General features: G+C 30.8%; 2 protein-coding genes and 1 non-coding gene across 3 annotated transcripts; 1 reads left to right on the top strand and 2 right to left on the bottom strand.

Moving 5' to 3' along the window:
* Positions 1-3,478: 3,478 nt before the first annotated feature.
* On the bottom strand, positions 3,479-10,315 carry LOC113398092 (uncharacterized). Its single transcript, XM_064218786.1, has 4 exons — positions 10,134-10,315; positions 8,112-8,191; positions 4,473-4,672; positions 3,479-3,766 (listed from the first exon to the last, which is right to left on the bottom strand). The coding sequence occupies exons 1-4, from the start codon at positions 10,241-10,243 to the stop codon at positions 3,635-3,637; spliced, it is 522 nt and encodes a 173-aa protein (XP_064074856.1). The 5' UTR covers positions 10,244-10,315; the 3' UTR covers positions 3,479-3,634.
* Positions 10,316-18,320: 8,005 nt separating this feature from the next.
* LOC113403237 (uncharacterized) lies at positions 18,321-20,957 on the bottom strand. The gene is made up of 2 exons (XM_026643705.2): positions 20,229-20,957; positions 18,321-19,038 (listed from the first exon to the last, which is right to left on the bottom strand). Exons 1-2 carry the CDS (start codon positions 20,788-20,790, stop codon positions 18,719-18,721), a joined length of 882 nt encoding a protein of 293 aa, XP_026499490.1. The 5' UTR covers positions 20,791-20,957; the 3' UTR covers positions 18,321-18,718.
* Positions 20,958-24,001: 3,044 nt separating this feature from the next.
* Trnad-guc (transfer RNA aspartic acid (anticodon GUC)) lies at positions 24,002-24,073 on the top strand. The gene has a single exon. It is a non-coding gene; the product is annotated as a tRNA-Asp (tRNA).
* Positions 24,074-27,741: the final 3,668 nt, after the last annotated feature.

The raw sequence follows: 27,741 nt of genomic DNA, 5'->3' as shown, positions 1-27,741 counted from the left end.
ATAGAATTAATATCGTTTTCCGTCTGGCATTTTTAAATTTGGACCGATAATTATTGTTTAAATATTGAAAAATATCCAGTGTTTAATCGTTTTTATAAATCAGAAGAAAAAAATAAATTTTAATTGATACTTTTTTTTAAATAAATTTTTGAAGTTACATTTTTGACTTATTTTGAAAAAATCTAAAAAACGCGATAACTCAAAAATGGTTCACTTTTGCATAATGCATATGGGGGTTAAAATTATCGCAAATAGTCACCCCTATCACCTCCTAACGGGAATACGTCGAATTACCAATAACCCTGTATATTTCTTATTTTTAAACGCACTAGTTACTATAATAAATATAATATAAGTTATTTTAAATGCGTAAAAGCTATCTCAAATTTTGACTTAATTTGCAGTCAAAATTTTCTAATAAATATTACTTATAATTTGATAAATAAGTTCAACAATATTGAATATTAATTTTACTAGTTTGCATATAAAAAAAATCGTGCATTTATAAAAACTGTATAAAGTCCTAAAATACTCATTTAAAATAATAATAATTTGTAATCAAAGTTATTGTTATACAAATAACAATATGTAAAGACATAACATAGTTATAATATAATAATATATATGTATATTTCATATCATATTCTTTATTTAAAAATTGCATCCACGTGAAAACAGGACGGGACGGCTTATCACAGAAACTAATATTTACTTATATATATCTGCGATCTGAAATGAAATGAAATGAATACGATCTTAATGTAAGGATTAGTTACAGCAGTATATAGTTTACATAAAACTTTTATATCGTAATACGAATTATTATTGGGTTCCGTGTATTGGTGAAATTCGTATGAAAATCAGTTCTATTCCTTTTTGAGTTTATCGCGTTTAGACAGTCAGACGCGACGGGGGCGACGTTGTTTAATAATATGAAATTATAAGTTAGGTACGGAAAAAAACTAAACGACTTTAGATTGATGTTGATGTTGGTTTCATGATAGATGTCGTTACTTGTATCGTATAAGGTAAATAATTCTAATTAAAATTTAAAAAGAAAAGATGGCTCAGTTAATCATACACCAGAAACTTAAGCGGAATTTGCGAATCGGGCTTTGTGCGAGCAAATCTGGGTAGGTACCACCCACTCATATGTACTACAGCCAAGGAATAAAGTTTGTTACCGTTGTTATGTTTTGAAGGGTGGGTCAGTGTAATTACAGAACAGGCACAAGGGACATAACATCTTGGTACATATGGTTGGTTGCGCATTGGCTATGTAAGGAATGGTTAAAATTTCCCACGGCGCCAATGTTTATAGGCAGGTGAACACTCACTATCAGGTGGCCCATTTGTCTGCCGTCAGTTCATGTTATGAAAATATAAATTGCGGGTTCAAGTCTGCGTTGAAACTCCATATATATTTGATGAAAAAGTCATATATGTATCTACCAACCCGCATTAGAAAAGCATTGAGTGATACGCTTTCTCAAAAGATAAGAAGGCCTAAGTGGGCCATTTACAGACTTTTAATTAAACTCACACATCGATATTGCCGAAAAAAAATCTTATTAGTGCATAGTCTACTTGTATCTTTGATAGGTCAATGACCTTACATGTAGTCTGCCTCTTAAATTTAGAAAACCTCACCAAAACACTTTTAGGACACGTTTAAAGTCCTATCCGTACTAATACAAATAATATATTGCTTTTAATTTTTTTACGTAGATCCGTATTATCGGTTGGCGATTGTTTTAAATATTATTTTGCTTAATGATTTAATTAAAAAATACAACGAAATATATATTCTCATTTTACCCGTTTGAAGTCGGACCTGGTAACTAGTCTTTTATAAAATTAAACAAACTGTCAAATATTATCTTAAACATAAAAAAACTTTTTGGTACGTTTAAGATTAATAGACTTCGGTCTTCGATATTGTTTGATAGATTATTATTAAAGTAAAAAATATATATTCACGGAGAAGGTTTTTATACTCTCCACTTTATTACAACTCGTCACTAGATGGCTCTGCGGCACATCAACTTATATACAATTCAAACGATGACGACCTCCGTGGTCGAGTAGTGTGTACACCGGTTTTCATGGGTACGCCACTCCGAGGCCCCGGGTTCGATTCCCGACCGAGTCGATGTAGAAAAAGTTACTTGGTTTTCTATGTTGTCTTGGGTCTGGGTGTTTGTGGTACCGTCGTTACTTCTGATTTTCCATAACACAAGTGCTTTAGCTACTTACATTGGGATCAGAGTAATGTATGTGATGTTGTCCAATATTTATTATTTATTTATTTATTAAACGATCGCTATGACAATTGGTGTACATTTACACACATGCATTACAAAATGCCAAATTATCATATTTAATTTATCAAAAATAAAACAAAGCTCTGATTATTTAATTTATTAAATCTTAAAATACTAGAAATACAGTCTTTCCATATTAAAATTATCTTAATAAGATACATAGTTTGGTTCATTAAATGACACACAAAGACCCGTAAGAAAATACCATTACACACACAAGAATGGACTAAGCGTTCTCTATTACGATATAATTTAAAGATGGTCGGATAAATGTTAAGGAGGCGAGATATCTGAGCGCTTTTTTTATCTACAGCATAGCTATTTCGATGTTTGACAAAATCGTAATATGTCAACACATTCATTGGTTTTTGTTATTTCTCTTAATAATGATTGGTCTAATTACGTTGTAACAACGTTTCAACACACATCCGATTGGCTCATTGATACGCTATTTGATTCGAAAATCATTTGAATACTATAGAGATTATTTATCTATCTCTTTTTGACAATTAACGATCGAGTTTTATGTTTTAAGTTGGTTCATACCTCATAGCTGCACAGATAAGACACGAATTATGACCGAACAATTGTTTCTTTTTTTATCTTTTTTATTTAATTTGTGAGAAATCTAAGTCCATTCTTTAAAGATTTAGAAAAGATAAAAACAATATATGATTGTATTTATTCCATACAAACATTCGATTCTTTTTGAATTATACCCTGTTCATTCCAAAATGTTTCGTAGGTTTACAATTATTATTATAAAATAAAATAAATTATTCAATTAATACAAAATAAATAAATATTATATTGTATTAATAATTGCTTTAAAGCACTCATAAGATATAAATCAAAATAAATAATAAACTATGCAAGTATTTAAATTATTATTAAAATTTGCACCTTATAATTCAGCGTGATGAATTTAAAGCTAGAGGCCTTACAACTTAAATTAACTTAAAATAAATTTACATCATACAGATATTTTTAATATATTTAACTAAGAATATATGAAAAATATCTCATATTAAAGATCATTGCAATCCATATTCGTATTGTGTTTAACATTGTAAATTAAATTGTTATAGTCAATTGTTTATTTCGTTCGTACAATAATTTTACTTAATCATTTATTTTCGTATTAAAGCAATATCCTTTATTAAATAACATGTAGTCAACTTCATAAATACGTTCCTTTTATAAATTTCGATAAAACTTTTTAATGTTTTCCTTTTTGCTTACGGGATGTTGAAGTTAATACATTTTACAAAGCATCTTTTAAATATGGCTTTAGGATATATTGCTGTTAATTATGAGGGTATTTGACCTTTATAAGCTAAGTCGTTCACATCTTGGCCGTTCACGGACCTCGCGTAGGGATATGACGCCGCAGCAGCTGTGGGGGCGGTCCATTGTTGTGGCGCTGCTTGGAATCCAGAAGCCTGCTTAAAATAATATAAATCAAATAATATAATAGAAGTAATATACTCAATACTATATCCGTATATAATGTTGTTAAGGGTGTTTTATATACGATTATAAATCTTTCTATATATACGGAACAAAAGCATATTTCAGACACAATTTGTTTATCTAGGTGTTCCTTCAAGTACTTGATTGTGAGTCATTGTGATTACAGACTCAGAGATATAACTTCACCAAGTAATGACTTCGATAATAGGTTTGCATCTGTGTTAATAACTACTTTTGATCATTATAATTTTATTATTATTTGGAAATTGTGTAACACAGGCTTTTATTATAATGTTTAACAGTTTAAGATGGATTGCTTGACCAATGAGCCGAGGGACAAGATTAAACAAAAAAACTGTTAAATTATAAACATACACCCAAGATACAGGAATACCGAGAGGTATAGATATTTTGTCAATAAGCTTTTTAAATTTAATTAACATATCTATTTAATGAAATTGGTATAAAAGAATCGCTACAGAGTTTCTTGCCGATTCTTCTCGGATGAATCTATATTCCGAATCGGTTGTTACTTAAAAATAATTACTCTTGTGAATTGACAATTCGAAACTTTTAAAAACTTACTTGAATAGAATATGCATTGTTGAAATGAAACCGTAGTGCGTACTAATTGTGTAGAGAAAAGTTTAAATTAATTTAGTAAATTTAATATACCTTGCTAATATTATTGAAGTTGCCTCCACTTAAGTACTTATGGATGCCCAGAGCAGCCGCCGCGAGGAACGCCAGCTTGGCCACTACCAAAGCCTTGGTCACCAACAGAGTCAGAGCGCCGAACAGCAGGCCCATGACCGCAACCACCTTTACTCCGATACCAGCTAAAAGTGGTGCGTATTTCTTGATCTTTCCACGTGCTGAAAATTTTAAATGAATAATTATTATTACTTTATTAATCCAAATGGCCACACGGGTCTGTAAGAAATATTAACCATTCTTCATATCGCCAATGTGCCACTCATGTGCCAGTAGTTACACTGGCTTACTGAGCCTTTAAATAGGAATACAGTAATACAAAATATTACTGTTTGGCGGTAGAATATCTGAGTGATTGGTAGTTGGTCATGCTGTCTTGCAAAAAGCTCTACCATTAAGTAAAACATAGTTTTAAATTGCTTTCCAAATTCAAAAGAATCTAGCGATATTTGACTGTTAAAAAGTTCGTTAGTAAAAACCAGGCGTATCGTTCCATATTTAAAATGTCATCATCCAATAGAAATGCTAGACGCACGATGCACTATGGACAGAAATGAAAGTCAGTGACGCAAGTTCGATGCCCTGTTACGTGAGATAATGAACGTAACATGTCAAGGACGAACCGACGGTGCGTATTAATTATTCTTAGTGAGCGAAGTGGAATAAGATTTCATTTCTATAACATGCTATTCAATATGCACTGGAGCATGGAATTGAGTCTGCTCCTAATTTTTTTAAGGCCTCTGAACAATTATAGATGACCTATTTTTTTTCTTCGTTTTCTGTCAGTATATTTTGAAACAGCAATTAATAAACGTCAATAATATAGCATGACTAACAAGAAGGTACATCTAGTTATAACTTGGGCCAACTTACTTCAAGAGACCCTAGTGCACTAAAGTTCTTTGGGCTAAGATAACTATGCCACTGGTACGAAAATATTTAGTGTACATATATAATACATTTTTTATATTTTCACAGAAGTGTTGTAGTCGTTGATTTATCTTTTATTATCTATTCTACTGATCGACTCTTGTAATTTAGGACGTGACATTCAGATTAACCAATATAATTTTAAATAAGCAGCAATACTTTGTAGTGGCTATTTCTATTCGTATTTAATTGTGTAAACAATAAAATTGACAACAAAAAAGACCAGCTGAGTTTCTCTCGCCGGTTCTTCTCGCGTCAGGGTATTTTCTTTTCCGAACTGGTGGTAGTGTTTCATTTGACTATCAATAAGTAAGTGTAATGCTTCTATATTGAATAAAGGAGTTTGAGTTTGAGTTTGAGTGATGTGAGGTCAGTGAGCTTGTGTAACTACAGACTCAGGGTATATAATAATTTAGTTTCCAAGGTTGGTGGAGCATTGGATATATGGTGAAAATTTCTTGCAGCGCCAATGTCTTCAATGGCGCAGATGGTGCTCGTCTGCCTGCCTATTTCATAAAATAATAATAATATTATATATCAATAATTGTAGATTGTTGTACAACTTGTATTAAAATATATCACAGTTTACTAATATGTGATTTTTTTTTTGTTCGTTTTGTAAATATATCGATATTTATTATTTTATAAAATATAGTCGAAGTAATACAAACTAAAGTAAAACTGCATTAAAATCCTTTACAGTTAGTACACGAAAACAGGCGGACGCGTCCGAGGCTGTGTACTATACAGATCGTTGACATTGAAACTAAAGTTCATTGACTCGTTACGTAAGTTGACGTAACACGCGACCTTGACCGAGCGACGGACGGTTTGAAAGTAAGCGGTTTGAACGTGTGTGCGGTTATGATTACGGGACTGTATTTTGTAGTGTAGTATTTTATTTAAAAATAATGTTCTATTTTTAACTTTATTTTTGTATTTCGAATGGCTTTATCAATTTTATTAAATTCGATATTTAAATCGGAAGAGCGGTGATTCATAGTTCTAGGTAATTCCATTACTTTATTTTTTAAACCGAGTTCTATTTTATAGTAAACGTTACAGAAATACATATTATAATTTCATAAGTATTTTAGTATAAAAGTATCAACTGTTATCGGAGTGGGTACAAATTAATCTTAACTTGAGTAAGTTTATAGTTATTGATCGCAAATATACACGATTTTATAAGCGAAAAAATAATTAAAAAAAAAAAATTACTATTTCAAAGTGACACAGGTACGTCAAACCGGGCTTATTATACATATATATTATCTCTGGTCTCTTCGGTAGGACCGAAATCCTTAATGCTATATTATAGAATGACTAACATACACATAACATCAACATTTTAACAATAAAGTATCTTTTTTGTTTTTATTTTTTTTTTTTACTAATTCCGTATAAATAATAAATAATACATTTTACGATATCAATAATCATATTTCGCAAAAAAACTCTTGAATGTCTACATGCGAAACTTTGTAAAATTTCTGAAGAATAAATATTTATATTATAATAATATATATAATACTTAACTATATTGAATTCCACCTGTTTCTGAATTCCACCTTAATCTATTTTGAAAACATTTTGGGTGGGTAAAATCAAGAATTTGACAGCGACACATGAAAATAAGCAGCAATATCTCTGACGTATGTAAATACCCTACACGTAGGATTAAATATTCGAATACCGCTTTAAAGCTAGTAACGCGAATCGTGATTCCTTTGAACATTTTTAATTAAATTCCCTGTCGTTGTTCGGTTACGTGTTTTATTGCAACATGTTATTACGTTCAACTGTGAAAACTTTCGCGTGTTGACAGACAAATAAATATTGAATGCGTATGTTTAATGCAGAGATTACTCTATTTGGATGTATATCTTAAGTTTTTTTTTTCTTAGAAAGTTGAATTAGTTCGTGTAACTAAGACTAAAACACGCATACTCTGCTGTGGAACTGAACACATATACTACAGTTAATGGAGAAATTTGATGTAAATGTCGATTGTGTAATTATTGAATACTAGCCCGCGGCTTTGTTCGCGTTTTAGGGGTTGGTAGTACAGTGATAGGTTTAAAAAGGTAGCCCATGTCCTTCCTTGGGCTTCAAGCTTCGATTCAGTGGCTTGGCCGTGCGTAACAGATAATATTTATTTATTTATTTATTTATACTTTATTGCACCCAAACTTAAAACTTAAAATTACAATATTGAAACACAAAGTTGCATGAGGTGCATAATATTAGTATATGTTGATTTAATCGTGATTTATTTTAGAGTTTCATTACTTATGTACATTTATATTGTGATCATTATTTGTGTTTAATATGTTTTAACAGAACTCAATGTAAATTTGTTAATAAAATATTTTACAAATTAAAACAAAGTAACTACCATTTTCATCAATTGATATTATTTATAATAAATACCATATTATGGTAATTAATGTATTTTGTGCATGTCTTTATGTATATTTAAGTTATATGTTTATATAGATATTCGCAATTCAATTGTTTGAAAATCACTGATCAATGGTGGAGATTACTGGAATCAATACCACAGACATTAACGCTCACAATGCGTCATATTTAATTTTAAATTAAGCTTATAATATATTAAAAGAAAAATATTATATTTTATAAGAGCAACATAAAATGACCTACCTTCCTCAAATGTCCTGGCAGCTTCCTTCAATTCTCCTGGTTCAAACTTCACATTTAACTTTTCTTCCCCTGACGCGTCTCTGAGAACATCATTAATTACTATAAATATAATGTTATATATAAAGAAACTACACAAATATTATAATTTTTCTAGAATTTAAAATATTTCAGTTAATCGCCAGTTAATCACCGTTCAACACACATTTGGTTGTAGTTTTATATGATTAACCAACAATTTATTTTTATTATTTATCAACATTAATTATATTAAGTTAAGTATTCAGAATTCCTTGATTATGCGGTATATAAAACCTATAAATAGTTATTTTATGTAATTAATTTGAAAACAGAATAACTACTGAATTCGTTTTCGGTACTTCTAGTACATTACGCACGTTAGGCTTTAAATAAACGTACGTTTAAATAAATATTCAAATCTCCTTAAAAAAAGAATTCTACCAAATGACGTGATGACTATTTTGCCAACAGCAATGACTATTAAAATATATCTCATAGTATCACAAACACAATTAAACACAATTGTAATTCAAAGATGTATTAAAAAAAAAATAGACCATTAACTCCGCCTATTCAAAAGATATTTTACATATGAACAACTTTCTTTTTATTCTTAACATTAAATTTCTAATCTCATTGTGTACATTTAATCCAGATTAGGCCTATACATAATAGTTATTTGACATTCATCATTGTCATGAAGAAGAACTTATTAAAAAAAACTAGCGTTATCATTTATTGTTACAGCGAGTTCCGACCGCCCATTTCGCAGCGAACGAATTTTTGGTTGTAGGTAGATAATTCTAAAGAGATTTACTTCCGATATGTTAGATAAAAATTGGGATAGCTATATGCCTAGTAATATAAATATAATGTATAACCTCAGGAATAATGTAGCTTTCCACCAATTATTTTTTTAGAATCAAATCGTTACAGATTACTCCCTTACATACAAAGAAATAAATGTCACCTCTTTATAATATTAGTATAGATACTTGTAATGTTACTTGTTGCATAATAAAAAGGTTTATTATAAATAAATCAATAGAGATATTTTATCTATATACATATAGCTCCAAAATTATCACGTTTTATATTCATTAGTATTTTTTTATATCTAATTCTTAGATGCAAAGATCAAAGTATGGAGTTATTTTTTACGGTTATACGTTATTTTGGTGCGTGTATTATTAGTATAGTTAATGTCACATATCAATTTCTGAGTGTTCACTGTGGTGTTCTAGGATGAGTTTGGAATTATTTATTCTAGAATTGTATTATAGCGTTTTGTTCAGTTTAATGGTATTTTATAAGGTAGCATGTAAAACGCAACGGTTACATGTAAACTTAAGTACATGTTTTTAGAAAGGCATGGCATTGTCATTTGTTACCCTTTTGAGTAATCCGGTGTGACGTTCACTCGTTGTTTTGATAATTTCTCCTTAACGTTTATGTGAAAGTTGAAACACTTAACGTGGCGAAAATTTTTTTTTTATTATTGTTCCCCTTTAAATGTGTATTTGATACTTGTCACGGTGTAAAAACTCATATTATCTCTGACTATAACAGTGCTATACGTCTTTATTGTATTTTTATAGCTGGTAACATTTAAAAAATTCTATGCGAATATAAGGAACTTAGCTATGTTTAAATTTATCACCTTCAGGTAATAATAAGTTTGAATTTCATATTTAAAAATAAAACTTAATTTTAAATATGCAATTGATTCATATGTGAATATCATTTTATTGGTTTTAAATCAAATGTGATCTAAATAAAAAAAGAGAGAATTAACCGAATCTTAATTTGTTAATATTACAGTTAATATACGAAACAAATAAATGTATTATAAATTCAAAATTATTTTACTTCACTGGTTTATAAAATACATCAATAACAAAACTTTTTTTTTTTTAAATAAGCAATATTATTTTTCTTGTATACAAAGGCGAGTAGCATTATGAACATATACAAACTTAAAAATATAAATATTAAATTACTCACTTTTCAATAGCAACCCCTGAAAATATTTCGATTTTCCCGTCATCGGAACTCGCACCAGGGGCAGCATGGCATACCGCCACTACGATTAGAAACACAAGAAACACTTTCATTTTGGAAATATATGTATATATGTTTATATAACAGTGGAGGTCCTTGCGGATTGGTGGTCGAGGATCAAGTGAGATGCGGCTGGGATACCGCGTTATATATAGTTGATGTCTTGTAAGATCTGAAGATGTTACGCGTGATGTTTTGATACTTTATTTGTATATTAGACGTGAGTAAACGATGTTCATTTGTTTTTGTGTATGATTTTAGAGACAAAGTCTATGCTATTCTATGATATTTCTAATAAATATTTGTAGTAAATAGTTAATGTATCGAGACTATTTATAAATAGTGTATAAAAATATTTTGGATAATATGTCTAAAATGTCATGATATAAAGTAATTATTCAGTAAATGTGTGTAATATTTAAAAAAAGGGGTAATTATACTCTTTACAGAAATAAATATAAAAAGATATATGCCTCATGATTAATAATTCTCAGTAAATTTTGCATATTAATTGCAACTAAATATTTATCATCAAAATTCTAGTTCAAATTTTGTAATATAATATATTTTAATTTAATTGGTAATATTTTAATTTTCTTTCCACGGTCCATTTCAACTATTTAAAACAAATATCAAACTATAAATTCGAATTAAATGTTTTGATAATAATATAAAAAAAAAATCTAGTATCTAAGATACTCAAATGTACTATTAGGGTTAAACGTTCATTCATACATGAGATGCGCACGAGCAGTACATGAAACAGGCGTAATTGACAGCTAAAATTAAAGCAAACGCTCGTGGTGTGATCACACGATTTTCATCTTTATTACCATATAAAAAAGGTCACTTTTTTTAAGAATACTACATGTATATATATACAAATTGTTTTGCGCAGTGATTATGTTTGATAATATGAATTAAATACGTAGATATAAGTCGGAGTTTTGGCTTCAAACTCAGACAAGCATCACTGAATTTTCACGTGCTTAATTTATGTTTACATTTCGCCTTGTAATCGGCGTTAAAAGAAATGTTTCCAATCAAATTATAAATGTACCCTTTTAAAACAGTTTTAATGTGACCGTTATTTGTGTATTGTAATTTAGCTTTTTTTGATGTTTATATGTTTTCCGATTATGTTCAAGGTGGATACAAATCAGATTGATCAATACGATATATTGAAGTTTTTTGAAAAACCTTATCAACTATCCCCCATGATTTCGTACAGTTGAAAATCAAACGTAGTACACACTATTAAAGTCGAAATTTCCTTTCTCAGCAAAACGTATATAACGTTATATGATAACCCTATGCTTCTTAGTTTTCTAGATTCAATAGATTTGCCAGGCCATCTATTTTATTTGAACACTACATTATAATCATGCCACCAGTGACTTACTTGACCTTCAAATTGGAACACAACAATACTGATCAATTCTTCCAATCATCTAGGCAAGCTTGCATTTCACGTGGTGGTAGGGCTTTGTTTACTTGGTAGTAGGGCTTTATGCAAGCCCGTCTGGGTAGGTACCACCCACTCATCAGATATTCTACCGCCAAACAGTAATACTCAGTATTGTTGTGTTCCGGTTTGAAGGGTGAGTGAGCCAGTGTAACTACAGGAACAAGGGACGTAACATCTTAGTTCCCAAGGTTGGTGGCGCATTGGTGATGTAAGGAATGGTTAATATTTCTTACAACGCCTTTGTCTATGGGCGGTGGTGACCACTTACCGTCAGGTGGCCCATCTGCTCGTCCGCCTACCGATATCTTAAAAAAAAACTTACATTGCACGACTTGGAGTGTAGCTTCTTATAAGACGAACCGGGAAGAAACTCAGTTGTTAATAGTTTTCATCAATACATATAATCATTATATGCAATTAAATTACATATAAATATATCCAGAATTAATATATTACATGAAAAAAAACGATTATTTACTCAAACCATTTTTATAATTAATATAATTTTGTACGAAATAATATGCATTTTTTAATAATTTAGGTATATATTTTTTGTCCAACGATTAATGTCCTATGTCTTAATATATCGTTTTAACAAAACTTATTTGTAACTCAATTACATCATTACATAACGCACCCATCGTCAAAATATAAGGAGAAACTAGCGTTGAAGCTACAATTATTAATGCCCTGTATTGAAGCCAAGGACATCCGGACTTTCTCCAAAAACGTTAAGCTGGGGTTACATGACGCTGAATAATGGGTTCATAAATGTTAAAGGGTTCCCTTAGACGTAGAATATAAGTAAGCAGTTATACCGAAGTATGTGATATATGCATTATAAGGGAGTCTTAATTGTTAAATATCAAGCAATGTTTAAACATACTGCAGACAAGATTTTCTGTAATAAACCAATTTGACATTTGATGGTATATCGATAAGAAAATATTGAAAATGCTGTTCTTTAAATATAGATTAATATATTATGTGCCGCATAATACTTTCTCAAATTTCAAGACAGAGTTCTAAATCGGTTTTCGTGTTAGAATAGCTCCCCTGACGTTATAAGTCAACGTAACACTCAATAGCAGATTGTAGGTGTGGTATCAATATATGTCTGTAATTACTAAAAATCGATGTTCGTGTATGTAACTTGATAACGCATAGCGAGATATATAATATGTTTATTTGTAAATTATTCGAGTTGCGTAACATTCCCAAATCCATATAAACTAACCGTAATCGAGATGATGTTGCTCGTTCAAGGTCATGGCAATGAACTAGTCGATACCTTACTTTCTATTTAAGATGGACATAGTATACACTATTGAAGATAAGGCTAAGGGTACTTTAAGTACGGTCGAATATTCTCTCAGAATGTATGCACGGATGATTTTTAACAAACAAGGGAGTGGAGCACACTTTCGACGAGTGTGGAAATATTTAAACTGTTTTTTTTTCAAGGATCTCAACAAATAAAATGCTTTTCATATTAATGTAATATAATAAACAAAAATAACTGTTTTTAAATTTTTTTTTTAAATATGTATGTACATATAATATGTATAAATTCACATCGCTAATACTTGAATATCAATTAGGTAAAAATAGTATAATGAATGATTATTTAAAGCATTATTATTTTATTACACTTTTTTTTTTAATGTCTTTATTGACTAAGGAACATAACGCTTATCTTATTCAGACACTGGGACATTGTAATTATAAATAAATTATTGAGAGAACTAAATAACAAAAATTATACGATAATATTTTTCCGAATACTATTATTTATTTTTATTACTTATACTTATGATGAGAAAGGACGCTGGTGGAAATTCGTTTTCCGTCTCGCATTTTTAAATTTGGACCGATAATTATTGTTTGAATATTGAAAAAATATCCAGTGTTTAATCGTTTTTATAAATCCGAAGAAAAAGGTAGATTTTAATCGAAACTTTTTTTAAAATATATTTTTGAAGTTGCAATTTTGACTTACGTGATAACTCAAAAAATTTTCACTTTTGCATCACGCATATGGGGGTTAAAATTATCGCAAATAGTCACCCCTATCACCTCCTAACGGGAATACGTCGAATTACCAATAACCCTGTATATTAAGAACTACACAGTGACTACACGTCTTACAATTCTTCTTGACCACTCACGTTGGTCTTCATAAGAAAGAGCTGTCAATACTCTTTAGTTCTGTCAAGTTAATTTAGTTGTTAATATAGCGGGCACTAATGTAAATCTTAAGGCCACTTATGTATTAGATAAGAAACGCATTATACGCCGATTCATTCATTTTATAAAGTCATTAGTATTTTAGGTTATTCCGAATACGTAGCCACTGTAAGAAATATTAACCATTCTTTGGGAACTAATGTGTTATCTTTTGTGTTTGGAGTATTTTTTTTATTTTATAAAATACATAAATTGCGCTGTAGGAAAGACTAACCATTCCGTACATCGCAAATTCACCACCAGCCTTGGGAACCAAGAGTTCACTAGCTCACTCACCCTACAAACAAGACCACAACAATACCAAGTAGGTATTGTTGTGGTATTGCTGTTTGATGGTAACACCCAAACAGGCTTGGACAAAACTCTATCACCACGTAAATAATTCATAACTCACATTCGAAATAAAAAACAAAACAAGCATTCTGTAACTTATGCAAATAAAACGTTACCTAATTAAGAGTCAGTATTAAGTACTGGTTTTATTAAACGTATGATTTGGTGTTTGTAGTGCGAAGTTTAGTTTATATTTTCACTTACGCAATATTTAGCCACAAGCGTTATTTTGTTCACATAAATCTTATTATCATGCTAGCCTTACTGATTGTCGCCAATTTAATGGCCGAAACAAAAATATTCAATAAATATCGTTTTGAAGAGATAACTTCTTATGGGAGGATAAACCGTTTCGTTACGCAACGCGTTACGGCGCCAGTGTCTGGCTTCCCTGTCTCTTATGCATACAGTGGTAGGCAGGCTCCTCTTCTCTCACTCTAACTCAACGCTAGCCGTATTTCGCACAATTTAATTTATCACTTTTGTCCGGCGTCCCGAGACGCATTTAATTATTTGCGATATCATTATAGAACATTATAAAATTATGTTTTCTCCTTGAAAACAGTATATTCGGGTTTTAACCGCGATCACACTGTTTATTATTTCGACAGAGTTGCAAGTCATTGTACCTTATAAAAATACATGATTGTACAATTAATACAAATAAATATAAAAAAAATATATGTGAACATTTTGTTTAAACCATTGTAATAAAAACTTTTGATAAAACATTATCCACCTAAAGATAAAGAAGAATAAAAATTGACACTTCAGTTCTTTGACATTTCATCAACAAACCCTACCGAAAAAATGTAATATAAAAATTAAAACTATTCTTTTAAAATATCGAAACAAACGCTGTTTTGATCCCAGAAAATGTCTATACCGCAAGCGTGACAAACCTACGAAAGTAAGATCATAATACTAGAACAAAAAAAATGGCGCGACGAAAGAGGAGAATCTTTCCAAAGAAAAAGAGATCTGTATTCAGTAGACCGCATCCAATCAAAAGGAAAATGATGTTACGACACAGACGAATGAAGGCGTTTTTCCACAAGCACAATCCCCGAGGCTTCATCGTTCGCGGTGTTAGAAAAATGGTCGGTGGTATTTACACTGTGTCTGATAAAGTTCGAGATAAAATAGCCGAAAGTACTATGGCCCTCGATAATCCTTTTAGCATACAATTCTACGAAGACAGATGTAATATTCAGTAACTAAGATCTATTTAAAATAAATTTTAATAACACACATACAACCAAGTACAAATGTAAACCAATCATATGTGTGGTGATGGCATTATGACTTACGAAATATATAAACATTATACATATTTTTATTTTTTTTATTTTTCATATATCTATCGCTAAAAAGCAATACTCAGTACTGTTGTGTGAGTTTGAAGGGTGAGTGAGCAAGTGTAACTAAAGGCACAAGGGACATAACATCTTAGTTCCCAAGATTGGTGGCATTAGTGATGTTAACAGTGCATTTGTCTATGGACGGAGGTGACCACTTACCAGCTTTCAGATGACTTATATGCTCGACCGCTTACCTAAGTATATTATAAAAAAACAACAAATTCAAATCAACAAACATCCTCAAATGTATTCAAATTACAGCTAATCGCAGAATAACAAGTTCGATTTATATTATTATGTCAATTATTATAAGGAAATACTATTGTTATAGAGCCTACATATTTATCTATATCTGTATAAACTACCGACATTGAGGATTTATTTTTTTGATTTTATGTCAAAAAAACTAAACTCCAAACATTTCGATTAGTTGACATACAGAGATTTTTAGAATATTTGTATGTGAATGGAACTTAAGATCATACAATCCAGCCAGGTATAAGGAAATTGAACATTATCCTTGTATCGATAGAGACTATAATTGAATTAATATGTTCATCAGATTTATCACCTACATTGCAAATGAAACAATATTGCTTAAAAAACAAATATATAATATTGTACCCAATTATTCTACATCACAACTTATTATTAAAAGGATTTATTATTATTTTTCTTTTAAATGGTCTCTCATAGAACACATTTTCGTCTTTTCCTGGTATGTGAACTATTTCGACGCGTGTTTTTCAATCGTCTTTTCTGTTTCGGTGTCCTGAATGACCGAACATTCCCTTTAAACTAATCACTGATGCTATTACGGTAGAAAATAATCCAACCATTAAACCTAAAAAGGACAAAGTTATTATGTTCTATATATTATTTCAACATAAATATATATTAATTATAATTATACAACGTGAACTTTTCTTGCCTAAAGCCTATGTGATATTCTAAAACTTATTTTAATTTACTAGACAAGTGGACAACGTCGAATTTTGGTATTTTTACTTGCTTCCATCAGTCCAGTTACTGAAATGAAGAAATTCTGTTTTTGGAGTTATATTTTAATTTATTTTGTAAAATAAATCTCAGGTAGATTTGATTATTTAGGTACTCTCTTGGAGCGTGGAAGCAGCATGGTGGAATTAGCTCCAAAATGTTTTCCCCGTGAAGAGAGGAGGCCTTAGTCCAACAGTGGGATAAATACAGATTATTACTTAGTTATTTGGAAGTGCGACTAATATAAAGGATAAAATAATATTAAAGATATTAAGTTAAATAGTATTCCCGTTTACCTTTTGCAGCTATCAAAGCTAGTATTTTTAATACAATTGGTATAAAAAGAATTTTAATTAGGAAAAATCCAATAAATGTTGATATTATCCGTTTTTTCAATTTTAAGAATTTACGTTTTTTCCTTTTTCCTTTAAACAGTTTGTAAATGCACTTCTTAAACTTGTGTTTCTTTTTCTGATGTTTCTTTCCAATTGACCTTTCTTTGGTCGTAGTTTTTGGTTTTTGCAACAGCTTTTGTTCTGGTCTTGCAAATGTTGATATTTTCATATCTAAAATCAAACACATTTTATTAAGATATTGTAATCAGTAGTACTCGTATGTGCTCCTTTTTAAGATTTTTTTTTATGTAATTTGTAGGCGGACGTGCATATGAACCACCTGATGGTAAGTGGTCACCATCGTCCATATACATTAGCACTGTTAGTAATATTAACCATTCTTTAAATAAACATATGCACCATGCTCCAAGCTTAGTATATTCTAAATCTACGTAGAAATTATAACTCAAAATATTCGAGATACGCAATCGACATTTAAACTTTTTGATTTTTATGTATTACTTTACCTGCAAATGACCTTCCGTATTTCCCACGATCATACATCCATAAAGGTCCTGTAGAATTGAAGACGTTATTCTTGTTCGGATTAAAATCAAAAGTGGTGTCGGTTTTAAAATTTTTGACATTATTTGCACTATCGAATATTCCATATTCTATCATTTCAATTCCTATTAAACTGAAAAGCTTTGTCAATTTCAATGGTTGAATTATTTATTTTTACATAGCTACGTGTATTTATATATGTCGTAAGTTATTATATGACGGTAGGCAAATTCTGTTCACGACTTTTATAGTGTTGAATGAGTTCAATGTGTATAAAGTTTTGAGTTTAATTACTATGGCTAATGTCGCCATGATTGTCGTAAAATGAAAGTTGCTTTAATGAAAACAGAGGAAATTATTTTGTCAACGGTACTTTAGTAGGAGGTATATTTTTAAGTACGATCGTCATATGTAGTGCTTTTCCAGTAAATAACGACCATTTGCGATTTAATAAAAAATATGATCCACTAACAAGACTCGATTGGGATTTTTTGTGAATTTTTGCTCAAAATTAAAATACGTAATTTTAAAGGTTATAATATGCTAACCATAGTAATAATTGTTTTTACTCTTCGAAAATCAAATATGCATTTTAATCTTATATTAGTTAATGAAGTTACAAAACTTAAAGTTGGGTCAAATCTTTTTATACTGAACGGCGGTGGCTGTATAACATGTGTCATTGCCCTATTATTAGAAATTAAATTTGATAAAAAAATGAAATAAAAAAAATTACGAGACTTTTGTGATTTAAAACAACGAACCAAAACATGTATATATTTTAATGTTATATTATTTAAAAAATATGTTTTAAAAATAATAGTACCAATCGTATACATAATTTAATGGTAACTATATAAATAACCTTTTCACTCGTTTCTTTCGCTAAATCAAAAGTAATAAATAAATGAATTATCAAATAAATAACTTAAAATTATTTTATATTACTTAATTAGCGAATTATATTTACAAAAGTTTTGAGACTGATTAAAAAACAGAAAATTAAAAAAAAATAAACGATACAAATAAAAAATAAAATTCTATTGAAAATACGAGTTGAAAAATAAAATCATAAATAAAGTACAACAGTTTAAGCGCCGATAAAAATTCGACATCAATTATAATTTCACCCAGTAGGGTTAAGATTAAGGGCTAACAAACATTAAAACATCTACCTAAATCTGATGGCATCTGCGAGAACGTCGACTACTTATGAACTATCTAATAACCACCCTTTTGCAAACCCATAACAGCTGCAAATAAGGCAAAGAAGAAACCAGCAAGACCTGTAGCACCTACTAACAGGATCAAACCACCCATCATTACAGGAATTAGCGCAAAGTATTTTAATTTATACGCTAGAAGCAAGGGCATCATGTATTTCGAATACTTCTTCACTTTCTTTATCTTGTGCTTGATCTTGTGTGGGATCTTATGCTTCGATTTGATGTCGTCTTCTTTTTGGAGTACAGTATCGTCTTCTTCTTCGTATTCGCCATCTTCGTCCTCACTGTCTTCGTCTTCTTCTGCTCCTAAGATATCTGTAAATACAATTAAACCTTTTATATATATTACCAAACTAATGATTGATTCTGAATCTTCTAAATTATGTACTTTTATATAAATAAACAAAATTAGGTGTATAAAAATTCGAAACTAGAATTAATAAAATTGCTGCAAATACAAACTGAGTAGTACGGATCATATTTCAAACGAATTCATCAATTTAAAAACGAATACCATACTTTAAGATAACAATGTACTAATTAAAGAAACAATTTTACTCAACTATCCGTCTTACTCATGATCTAGATAACCACGAACGCAATGTTTTATAGAAAGTCGTCTTGCGTTTTTCTATCAATTATCTAATTTTCGATCATTAAATTATAATCCTGATCTTATAGTACTCAATTTTATAACTGCATTCTAAGCAATATTAATATTTCACAGTATTCTAAGTAATATTTAAATCATAATGTTAAGAATGATCCAGTCAATTGTAAATCAAATTATGATAACTGAAATTAAAATAACCTTACATATCAAAACATAATTGACGTTGATTGAGTAAAATCGGCGGTCAATTATTAAAATATACTTTGATTTCACTATTAAATCAACAAAAACCAGTTAATGTGCAATTGAACAACATACAGACAAACGTAATTAGTGCACTTCAGAACGTGTTATTCATGCACGATAATGTAAATGTTGAAACTATTAATTAAACGCAACAAAAGTATAAATCAATTTTCCAAATGAAATGAGGAACCGAAATTGACAACAATAAAAAACTTAAATGCTATAATAAAGTTCATTGCATTGTCGCGTGACGGTACAATAACACGCGACGCAGTTCTAAGTCATAATAGATATTTACATTTTACAGTTCACAAGCGGAAAAGATTATAACTTAGAATCGATGAAATTTAAGGTTTCTGCGGTTCAGAGAACAGCGTTCGACGGTGAAGCTATAATGGATGGTAATAACGTAGATGCCGTTAATATTTTCAATATAAACGACGGTGGCTTACTTAAACTCGCTGTTCTTGTTTTTGGATTAAATTTTCTCTGTTTATACGACAAATGACATTTATATGACACATAATTATAAAATGAATTTTACATATATGTAAATAATTAGAATATGATAAGCCTATTGTGTAAAAAAATATATATTTTGAAATATCGAAATTTAGTAGAATTCAAAATGTTCAGCGGATCTTACATGACAATGATCTCCTTGACGCTTGTTGATCCGGAATCTCATCAGACTTATCTACATTCGGTTCTACGTTAACATCAAGCGATCGCTTCTCAAAACCCTGGCCCCGTAACAAGGGTATCGCTTTCGGTTCGAACTGCTCACCACTTAAAGGATTGTACGCGGAACGTTTTTCTTCAATACTTTTCTCTTTGGGAATTGCGAAGTAATTACCAGGGAAGAGTATCTCGGCTTTATATTTGTTATCTTGCGTGTAATAAACACTCTTTTCCTGTGATGGCTGTTCGATTTTTTTCAGTGGTATCGCACGGGGCCGGAACGCGTATGGTTTAAAATTTTGTGGTACTCTCGATGTTCTAGCAACGATTGGGTCACTATTGTAATTCGAAGGTATCACAATTGAAGCACTAGTCACATTTAAAACAGCTGAACCATCACTATTCGAGGCACTGGACATCGACCAAAGTTTCGTTAGTTTATTGTCATATTCTTGATCAGCTGTCGATAAGACAGCGTAACACAATACCAATATCGTATGACACTTTAACCTCATATGGTACTTCATGATGGCTGATTAATTGTCACCTGTTTAATTAGCGACGCGTCACTGGTTGTAAAACTGTCCTCGCGTCACTTTCTATCGAAGTTACGTATATTTGTTATGTCTAGTATCGCACCCCTCCTCGGTCCACCATTTTGTATCAAGCGATCGCGCAAAACTGAATCACTATCGTTCGACGACGTTATATTTATACATGTGTAAGTATAAACTTGCGTTTTTCCAGACTATTCACGGTCGGACGGTCTCGCGGAACCTACCTTGTCTTGATAGTAATTCCGTTAGGGTGAAATAAAATCGTCCAAAATAAGAATGCCTTTGTCTCTGCGTACGCGCCGCTTCATCCGCTAATGGTCGGAGCTCGGAGTATCATCCGTCGTCCAATTTTCTAAAACCCTACTATCTAATTTGTAATGTCGTTACAATTTTGTCATTATTTCGAAGCCATTTTTATGTCAACGACAAATCGTTGGAACGAATTTTATGTCAGTTGCCAAAAGACATGTGAATGTAGACAGTTCAATCACGTTGGCTTAAGTAAAGTATGGAGAGTTATTTAATCATAGTATTTACTGAGTAAGAGTTTTAGATTAGTATATCAATGATACGCAAGCCAATTTACATTTAAAACAAAAGCGATTACCTGATGTTAAAATTCAGACGAAGGACCTACGGTATTACGTGATTTTGGATGCACAGGAGTATTACACTTCCTATTTCACGACGCCGGGATGCTGATGATCATGCATTGAAATAAACTTAATAAAATTTGATTCGCTTATCAGGAATTCGAACCTTCGGGATCTCAGCCCATAAAACTAGATGAAAAATGAGCAGTCAATTTTAATTATATGTATTTAGATCGATAATGATCATTTATATATGAATTATTATAAAACAACTAAAAAATTTTCGCATCATATACAAAACATAAGCAACATAAATAAGTATATAATATAAATAAGTATTGAATAGCGTCTTAAACTAATAATTAATATTACATAATATACTCTTAAGTAGTAAATAGAGATTAATCCAGAGACTTTATGTAGTCCGCTTACAAAAATATTTGCGTTAAGCTTATAGAATACATAACACCACGTTACGACCCATAGGGTTGGAGTGGTAACATTTAACGCGCTTAGAGCGCGATATTTTTATGTCACTTAAGGAGTTGCAAGTTAACCACTCTGATGGTAGGTCACGAATATCAAATTGCAAGAGATCTACTGGTTCGATATGAATAAAACTATTTGTCTTAGATACTGAGATCCATTTACTGAGAAAGGCTATTAGTATTATAATATAACAATACGACCCATGGGAGCGATAACGTGTAACGTAGTAGTAAACGAAGCAGCTAGCATTCAATGGTATATTTATAACTTCCTAGCTTATTAACAGAGTGATGAACACTTAATTTAAGTGACACTGAGAAAGTGACAATGATTTGTTTTATAAGTCCAGTTTAAATTATTGTATATTGTTAGTGTCATAATTAATATACTGTTGTAACTGTTACGTCAACGATGAATATATTTTTATACAATTAAATTGATTATTATTCGTTTAATTGGTTTTGATGAATTTGTTCTTAAGCATGAATGTTTATAAATGTATTGGCTCGTCATGGCTTCGTTAGGGTACAATAATGATCTATGTACACAAACATACAAAGGAAAAATACTATTTGCTTCGTACAGGAACCTTCTTCAACTTTACGTTATATTACAACATTTTTTTTTTATCACAATCGCATTAATAATTTAGGTACTTAAACCACGAATCTTTTATATTATTTATTCAATATATATAATGATACCCAGAAAATGTAGGATTTATGCTCAATTGTGAATTATGAGTGAGGATTAACAAGATTTTCATCCGACATACATATGCGTTTCTCTACGAATTTTTTCTTCAATTCGAAGCCTAATTCAGTACAGCCCAAATTTCAACTTGTAATCTTCGGTTAAAATGAACGTGTTGCAAGCCACTGCGCCATCTCAGCTCAGCTTTTATTTCTTTAGTACGATACGATATATGTTTTATAAAAAAAAAAAAACGTGGTGTTGGGACATACTTATTACCTCACAGGCTGGATATATTTTCAGCAGAATCTACGTTCCGAAACGGTGGTACCTTTATATTTTATACAATTCTTTAAAATTATGATACAATTTTTTTTTATAAAAGTGTACTTGAACAATGTATATTTTGCTTTGATTTTCTCGAAAATTTGCAAAGAATACAAAATTTGGAATATTCAAATATTCTAAATTCAAATGTTTATTAAACAGTAACAACAATTTTTTTAAACAGCGTTTTCGTCTTATTATCTGTTCAAGTTAGCTTGATCTTTTCGACAGACCGGCTAGTGATGAGAAACAGAAAATATAACATATATAACAGTCGATGGAACGATAGAATACGTAATTCAAATTAGAATTCAAATTATTTTTTAACTTATTTTTCTAAAAAGAGTTATATCAGCTAAAGATACCCCAACCGTTCGTAACAATAACTTAATAATGATCTTTAATAAGGATTTTTGTAATTGATATTTGTACCAGTTACTGCTTGTTATTCGCGTCCCCACCGTCCGACCGATGTAACATTGCACAAGCGTTTATTATTTTCAGTGTTTCTATTTAAATTTTACTTTGAAGCAATAATATATAAGAGAAAAAGTCTTAAAATTTTCGGATAACGCTTGAATCTTTAGGAACTTTTGTACTATAGCTATTTTTTTTAAAAATATTTTTACAATTTCTGAATTAATTAAATGAAGAAAATAATATTTTCGTAATTGCAAAGTTACGTCGATCAGAAAAATTTACATCTGTCAAAAAGATCAAACTTTCTTGTACAGGGTAAGTAACATTAGAGTAATTACATACATACTAGTATTTTATAAGTCTCGCTCGCTGGTAAGTTCCGCCCACTCATCAGCAGTTAGACTATCTGTAAGCATCACTGCTTTCAGTGTGCCAGTGGTACTTCAAGTACGAAAGAGATAATATCTTTGATACCATCATTAGCAACGCACAAGCGTTATAAAATAATTGCCATAAACGTAATAAGAATCCACGAACGTTACAATAATAGTAATTTATAATTAAGTACTTATAATAACTATGATATATTAATAAATAAGTTTATTTATAAATGTCACGGTAATTCATACATGTCTCATAAATTTGCAATTTACAATGTGTCCTCGGTAGTATAGTGGTCAGTATCCCCGCCTGTCACGCGGGAGACCGGGGTTCGATTCCCCGCCGTGGAGATCTTTTTTTTATTTGTGCTAGATTAATAATGTTTCGACGTGCAAATAGTTTTTATGGGACTCAAAATATGCAATGCATGTAAATTTATTTTTTATACGAAATTACAAAAAATATGCAAATCATTCATGCATTTAACAGAGATATTAAACATTTAATGACAATAATATAAATAGATTTTTATATAATTTGTTAATAAATCTCCGGCGAAACGTCTGTGAACTTTAACATTTTTGTTAGGTGTGTTTTATTGGCTTACAATTGTTCGGATTCATAATACAAAGGTACTTTCATTATCAATGCTTTCACACTGACGTCTTTGAATGCGCAAATATTTATATAAATATTAAAAATTAAGATAATATAAATTGTAACATTGATATGGATTCAGTGACTTAGTATTACTTATTCCAAAATGTATCAAAATCCTGGTGTCTGTTTCTTACTTTAATAAACTTGCAACTTGCCTCGAATTCGCCTATGAAAAATTATTTACTGCCTAAAACAGCTCTATCTGTACCCACTCAAATGCAATAAAATTCATCGATATCGCTCCAACCGTGAGGAGGAGTTTAGTTACATACACACGCACTGAAGATTTATATATAAATATATGTATAATATTACATATCAACGAAGTGTATAGTATACGCGCCATAACATATGTGAGTACAGAGCGGTGGCGGAGGCATGACTGCGCCAAAGAGCCTTACGACGTTGATCTCACGGCATGTGGGTCAGTTTTACCCTTAAGGCGCGTCAATAGATGATTCACATCTATTATTACATAAATAATAAAATTGGAGTGTCTGTTTGTAATATTAAAATTACCGTTTTTTTCTAAATGTATGTTTATAGAACATGGAACATATACCAAAATAACATTTTTTACAATTTTTGTCTCTCTGTCTGTCTATTTGTTCCGGCTAAGCTTTGGAACTGCTAGACCGATTTTGACGGGACTTTCACTGGCAGATAGCTGATGTAATAAGGATTAACTAAGGCGACTTTAAATATAAAATAATAATAAAGTTACTAATAGTAATAGTCTAGTATCGCGCGCAACCCTCGTGCATGCCACCATTCCGCCGTCATGTCGGGTGCCTCCCACCAACGACTTAATATCTCATGACAGAATTAATAAGTTATAGTAAAATCTGCGAACTGAACAATAACTTTTTTGTTAAATTTAAATGCGCACGAAGTCGCAGACACAGCTAACATCATAATAATATTATACATGGCCAAACTATTGAACTTAATTTGATAAAATTTGTTATGGAGCAAGCTGGAACTCCAAGGTAACCATAACCAACATACTCTATATTTCTATGCCCAACACCTACCGACCAACCCCTTAAACTCGAGCAAAGCCGCGGGTAAAAATAGTTAAAAATAAATACAATTATGAATATCGGCGGTTAAATACGCCATTGTAATGTTTCCGAAGATTTGCGGAACACAACGTAATGTAGTCGGGCGTGAATCACGCGACAGGGACGGAAACCAATTCACATATACCAATAAAACTTCGATATCCCCAACCTATTCACAACTGTATCACTCTTCGATTTACAAATAACAAACCCACCAATTATATGTTTAAGTTTTAAGTGTGAGTGCGTAAATATATAACATATTTGTTTATGTGTGTGTTGATGTTTGTTTAGTGTCATGTAGGTTGTGATCGATTAATTATCAATTGTAGGAAGACAGTATGTATGTCATGCAATATTTAATAAAATTAATTGCGGGACGTTTGTTGAAAAAAGCAAACATACTATTTTATTTCATTGCGTTTAGCGTGTGTGTGGCTTAATGATTGAACAATTTTAAAATACTTTTTATTCGAGCTCGACTAGTCTAACTGGCATTTAAGGATAACATATTTCCTTGTACATATCTGATTGGAATATTTGTATATTTTTTTGCATTTAAAGTGTACATATTATACATAGTTTCTACATTTAACTAAAACGTAACATTAAATGAATCTTCTTGCATCGGAACAGCGTTGTGGTATTAGCTCTAAGCCTTCTTGAGAGGAGACCTTTACCACACAGTGAGACTTTTGTTGACTAATAGCGTTTTTTATTTGAGTAATTAATTTTAAACTAAAAATACAATGTTTTCAGACGATTTGCGTGTATGAGTTGGTTAAGTATTGACGCGTTATTCGACATTATTCTAACGCATTTCCTCACGTTTACCGTTATGACTGAGCATCGACAATTAATTTGCATAGAATTACGCGAAGAGATTATATATCGATAGATAGTATTTATTATTTATTTGAACTTGTGATTTAATACAAATATAAAGATTTATATAAGAGTAATACATTTACGACTTCATATATACAAGGTTATTAGTAATTCGATCTATTCCCGTTAGGAGGTGATAGGGGTGATTATTTGCGATAATTTTAACCCCATAATATATAAAGTGAACCATTTTACGAATTTCCACCAGCGTCCTTTGTGGTCATTTTATTTCGGTTGTTTTGAAATAAGTTCCTAGTTGTTATACATTTTTGGAAAGCTGCTAAAACGGTGATATTTTTAAAATAATCTGCAGGACAAGTTTCATAACGTTTTTTTTTTGTTTTTAAGGCATTTTTGTGGAAAAATAATCAAAAATAAATTGATATAATATCTTTTTCCGTCTCGCATTTTTAAATTTGGACCGATAATTATTGTTTTAATATTGACAAATAACCAGTGTTTATTCGTTTTTATAAATCAGAAGAAAAAAATAGATTTTAATTAATACTTTTTTTTTAATAAATTTTTGAAGTTGCATTTTTGACTTATTTTGAAAAAATCGAAAAAATGTGATAACTCAAAAATGGTTCACTTTATATATTATGGGGTTAAAATTATCGCAAATAATCACCCCTATCACTTCCTAACGGGAATACGTCGAATTACCAATAACCCTGTATATATACGGCCTATTTGCATGTATGTCAACTGCCCAATATTTTTATCTGCATAACAACAGGCACGATCGTTGTTTGCCAGCAGAATATAAATGTGAATGAAACAGAGTCACGCACAGGCATGCAAATACGAAGGGAAATTTTGCCGAAAAATAAAATGCATATAATATAGAAGATATATAAAGTATTTGTTTTTAATGTTATAATTTTACTCATAACAAATTCTATCGCAAACTAGCAATGCTTTTATTGGTGTGTTCCAGTAACTGCCAAAACGGATGGTTCTGTCCAAATACCTTTAAACATGATAGTGGTCATATCCTCCTGGACGATTTGTGTCACGGCACCATTTTTAAGGGAGATTTGAGATTCACAAGTGGACCGGAAAGAGTTAATGTGCGGGACCATGGCTGGAATAACCATTTCGGAGTCCTTTTACCCTTTACTAATTTTCTGAAATATATTTTTATACTACAACGTAATTCAAGATGTGATGCGATTTTTTTACTATATTACTTGTTCAAGGTTTGCTATAATCTTTAAAACAAATTTAGCTACTTTAATCTTAATGTATAACACAACTTTTTTGAGCGTTTAGCCTTCCACCGCTGGACGCCAACCAACGCCAACCACCGGATCTTGGGCAGGCAGCGTTTATCCCGACCCTGCCACCTTTTTTAAATCATCCGTCCACCTCGCCACTGGGCGTCCTACACTAAGTTTTACTAA

This window comes from Vanessa tameamea, chromosome 24 (genome assembly GCF_037043105.1).
Source record: "Vanessa tameamea isolate UH-Manoa-2023 chromosome 24, ilVanTame1 primary haplotype, whole genome shotgun sequence".
Taxonomy (NCBI): Eukaryota; Metazoa; Arthropoda; class Insecta; order Lepidoptera; family Nymphalidae; genus Vanessa; species Vanessa tameamea.
Note: the sequence above shows the minus strand (reverse complement) of the source record. Positions and strands in the feature narration are given on the sequence as shown.

Coding starts and splice junctions, on each gene's coding strand:
- LOC113398092 (XM_064218786.1), bottom strand. CDS start 10,243: ATGAAAGTGTTTCTTGTGTTTCTAATCGTAGTGGCGGTATGCCATGCT. Junction 4,673..8,111: donor TGCCAGGACATTTGAGGAAG/GTAGGTCATTTT, acceptor TAAAATTTTCAG/CACGTGGAAAGATCAAGAAA. Junction 3,767..4,472: donor ACTTCAATAATATTAGCAAG/GTATATTAAATT, acceptor TATTTTAAGCAG/GCTTCTGGATTCCAAGCAGC.
- LOC113403237 (XM_026643705.2), bottom strand. CDS start 20,790: ATGAAGTACCATATGAGGTTAAAGTGTCATACGATATTGGTATTGTGT. Junction 19,039..20,228: donor GTCAAGGAGATCATTGTCAT/GTAAGATCCGCT, acceptor TTGTATTTACAG/ATATCTTAGGAGCAGAAGAA.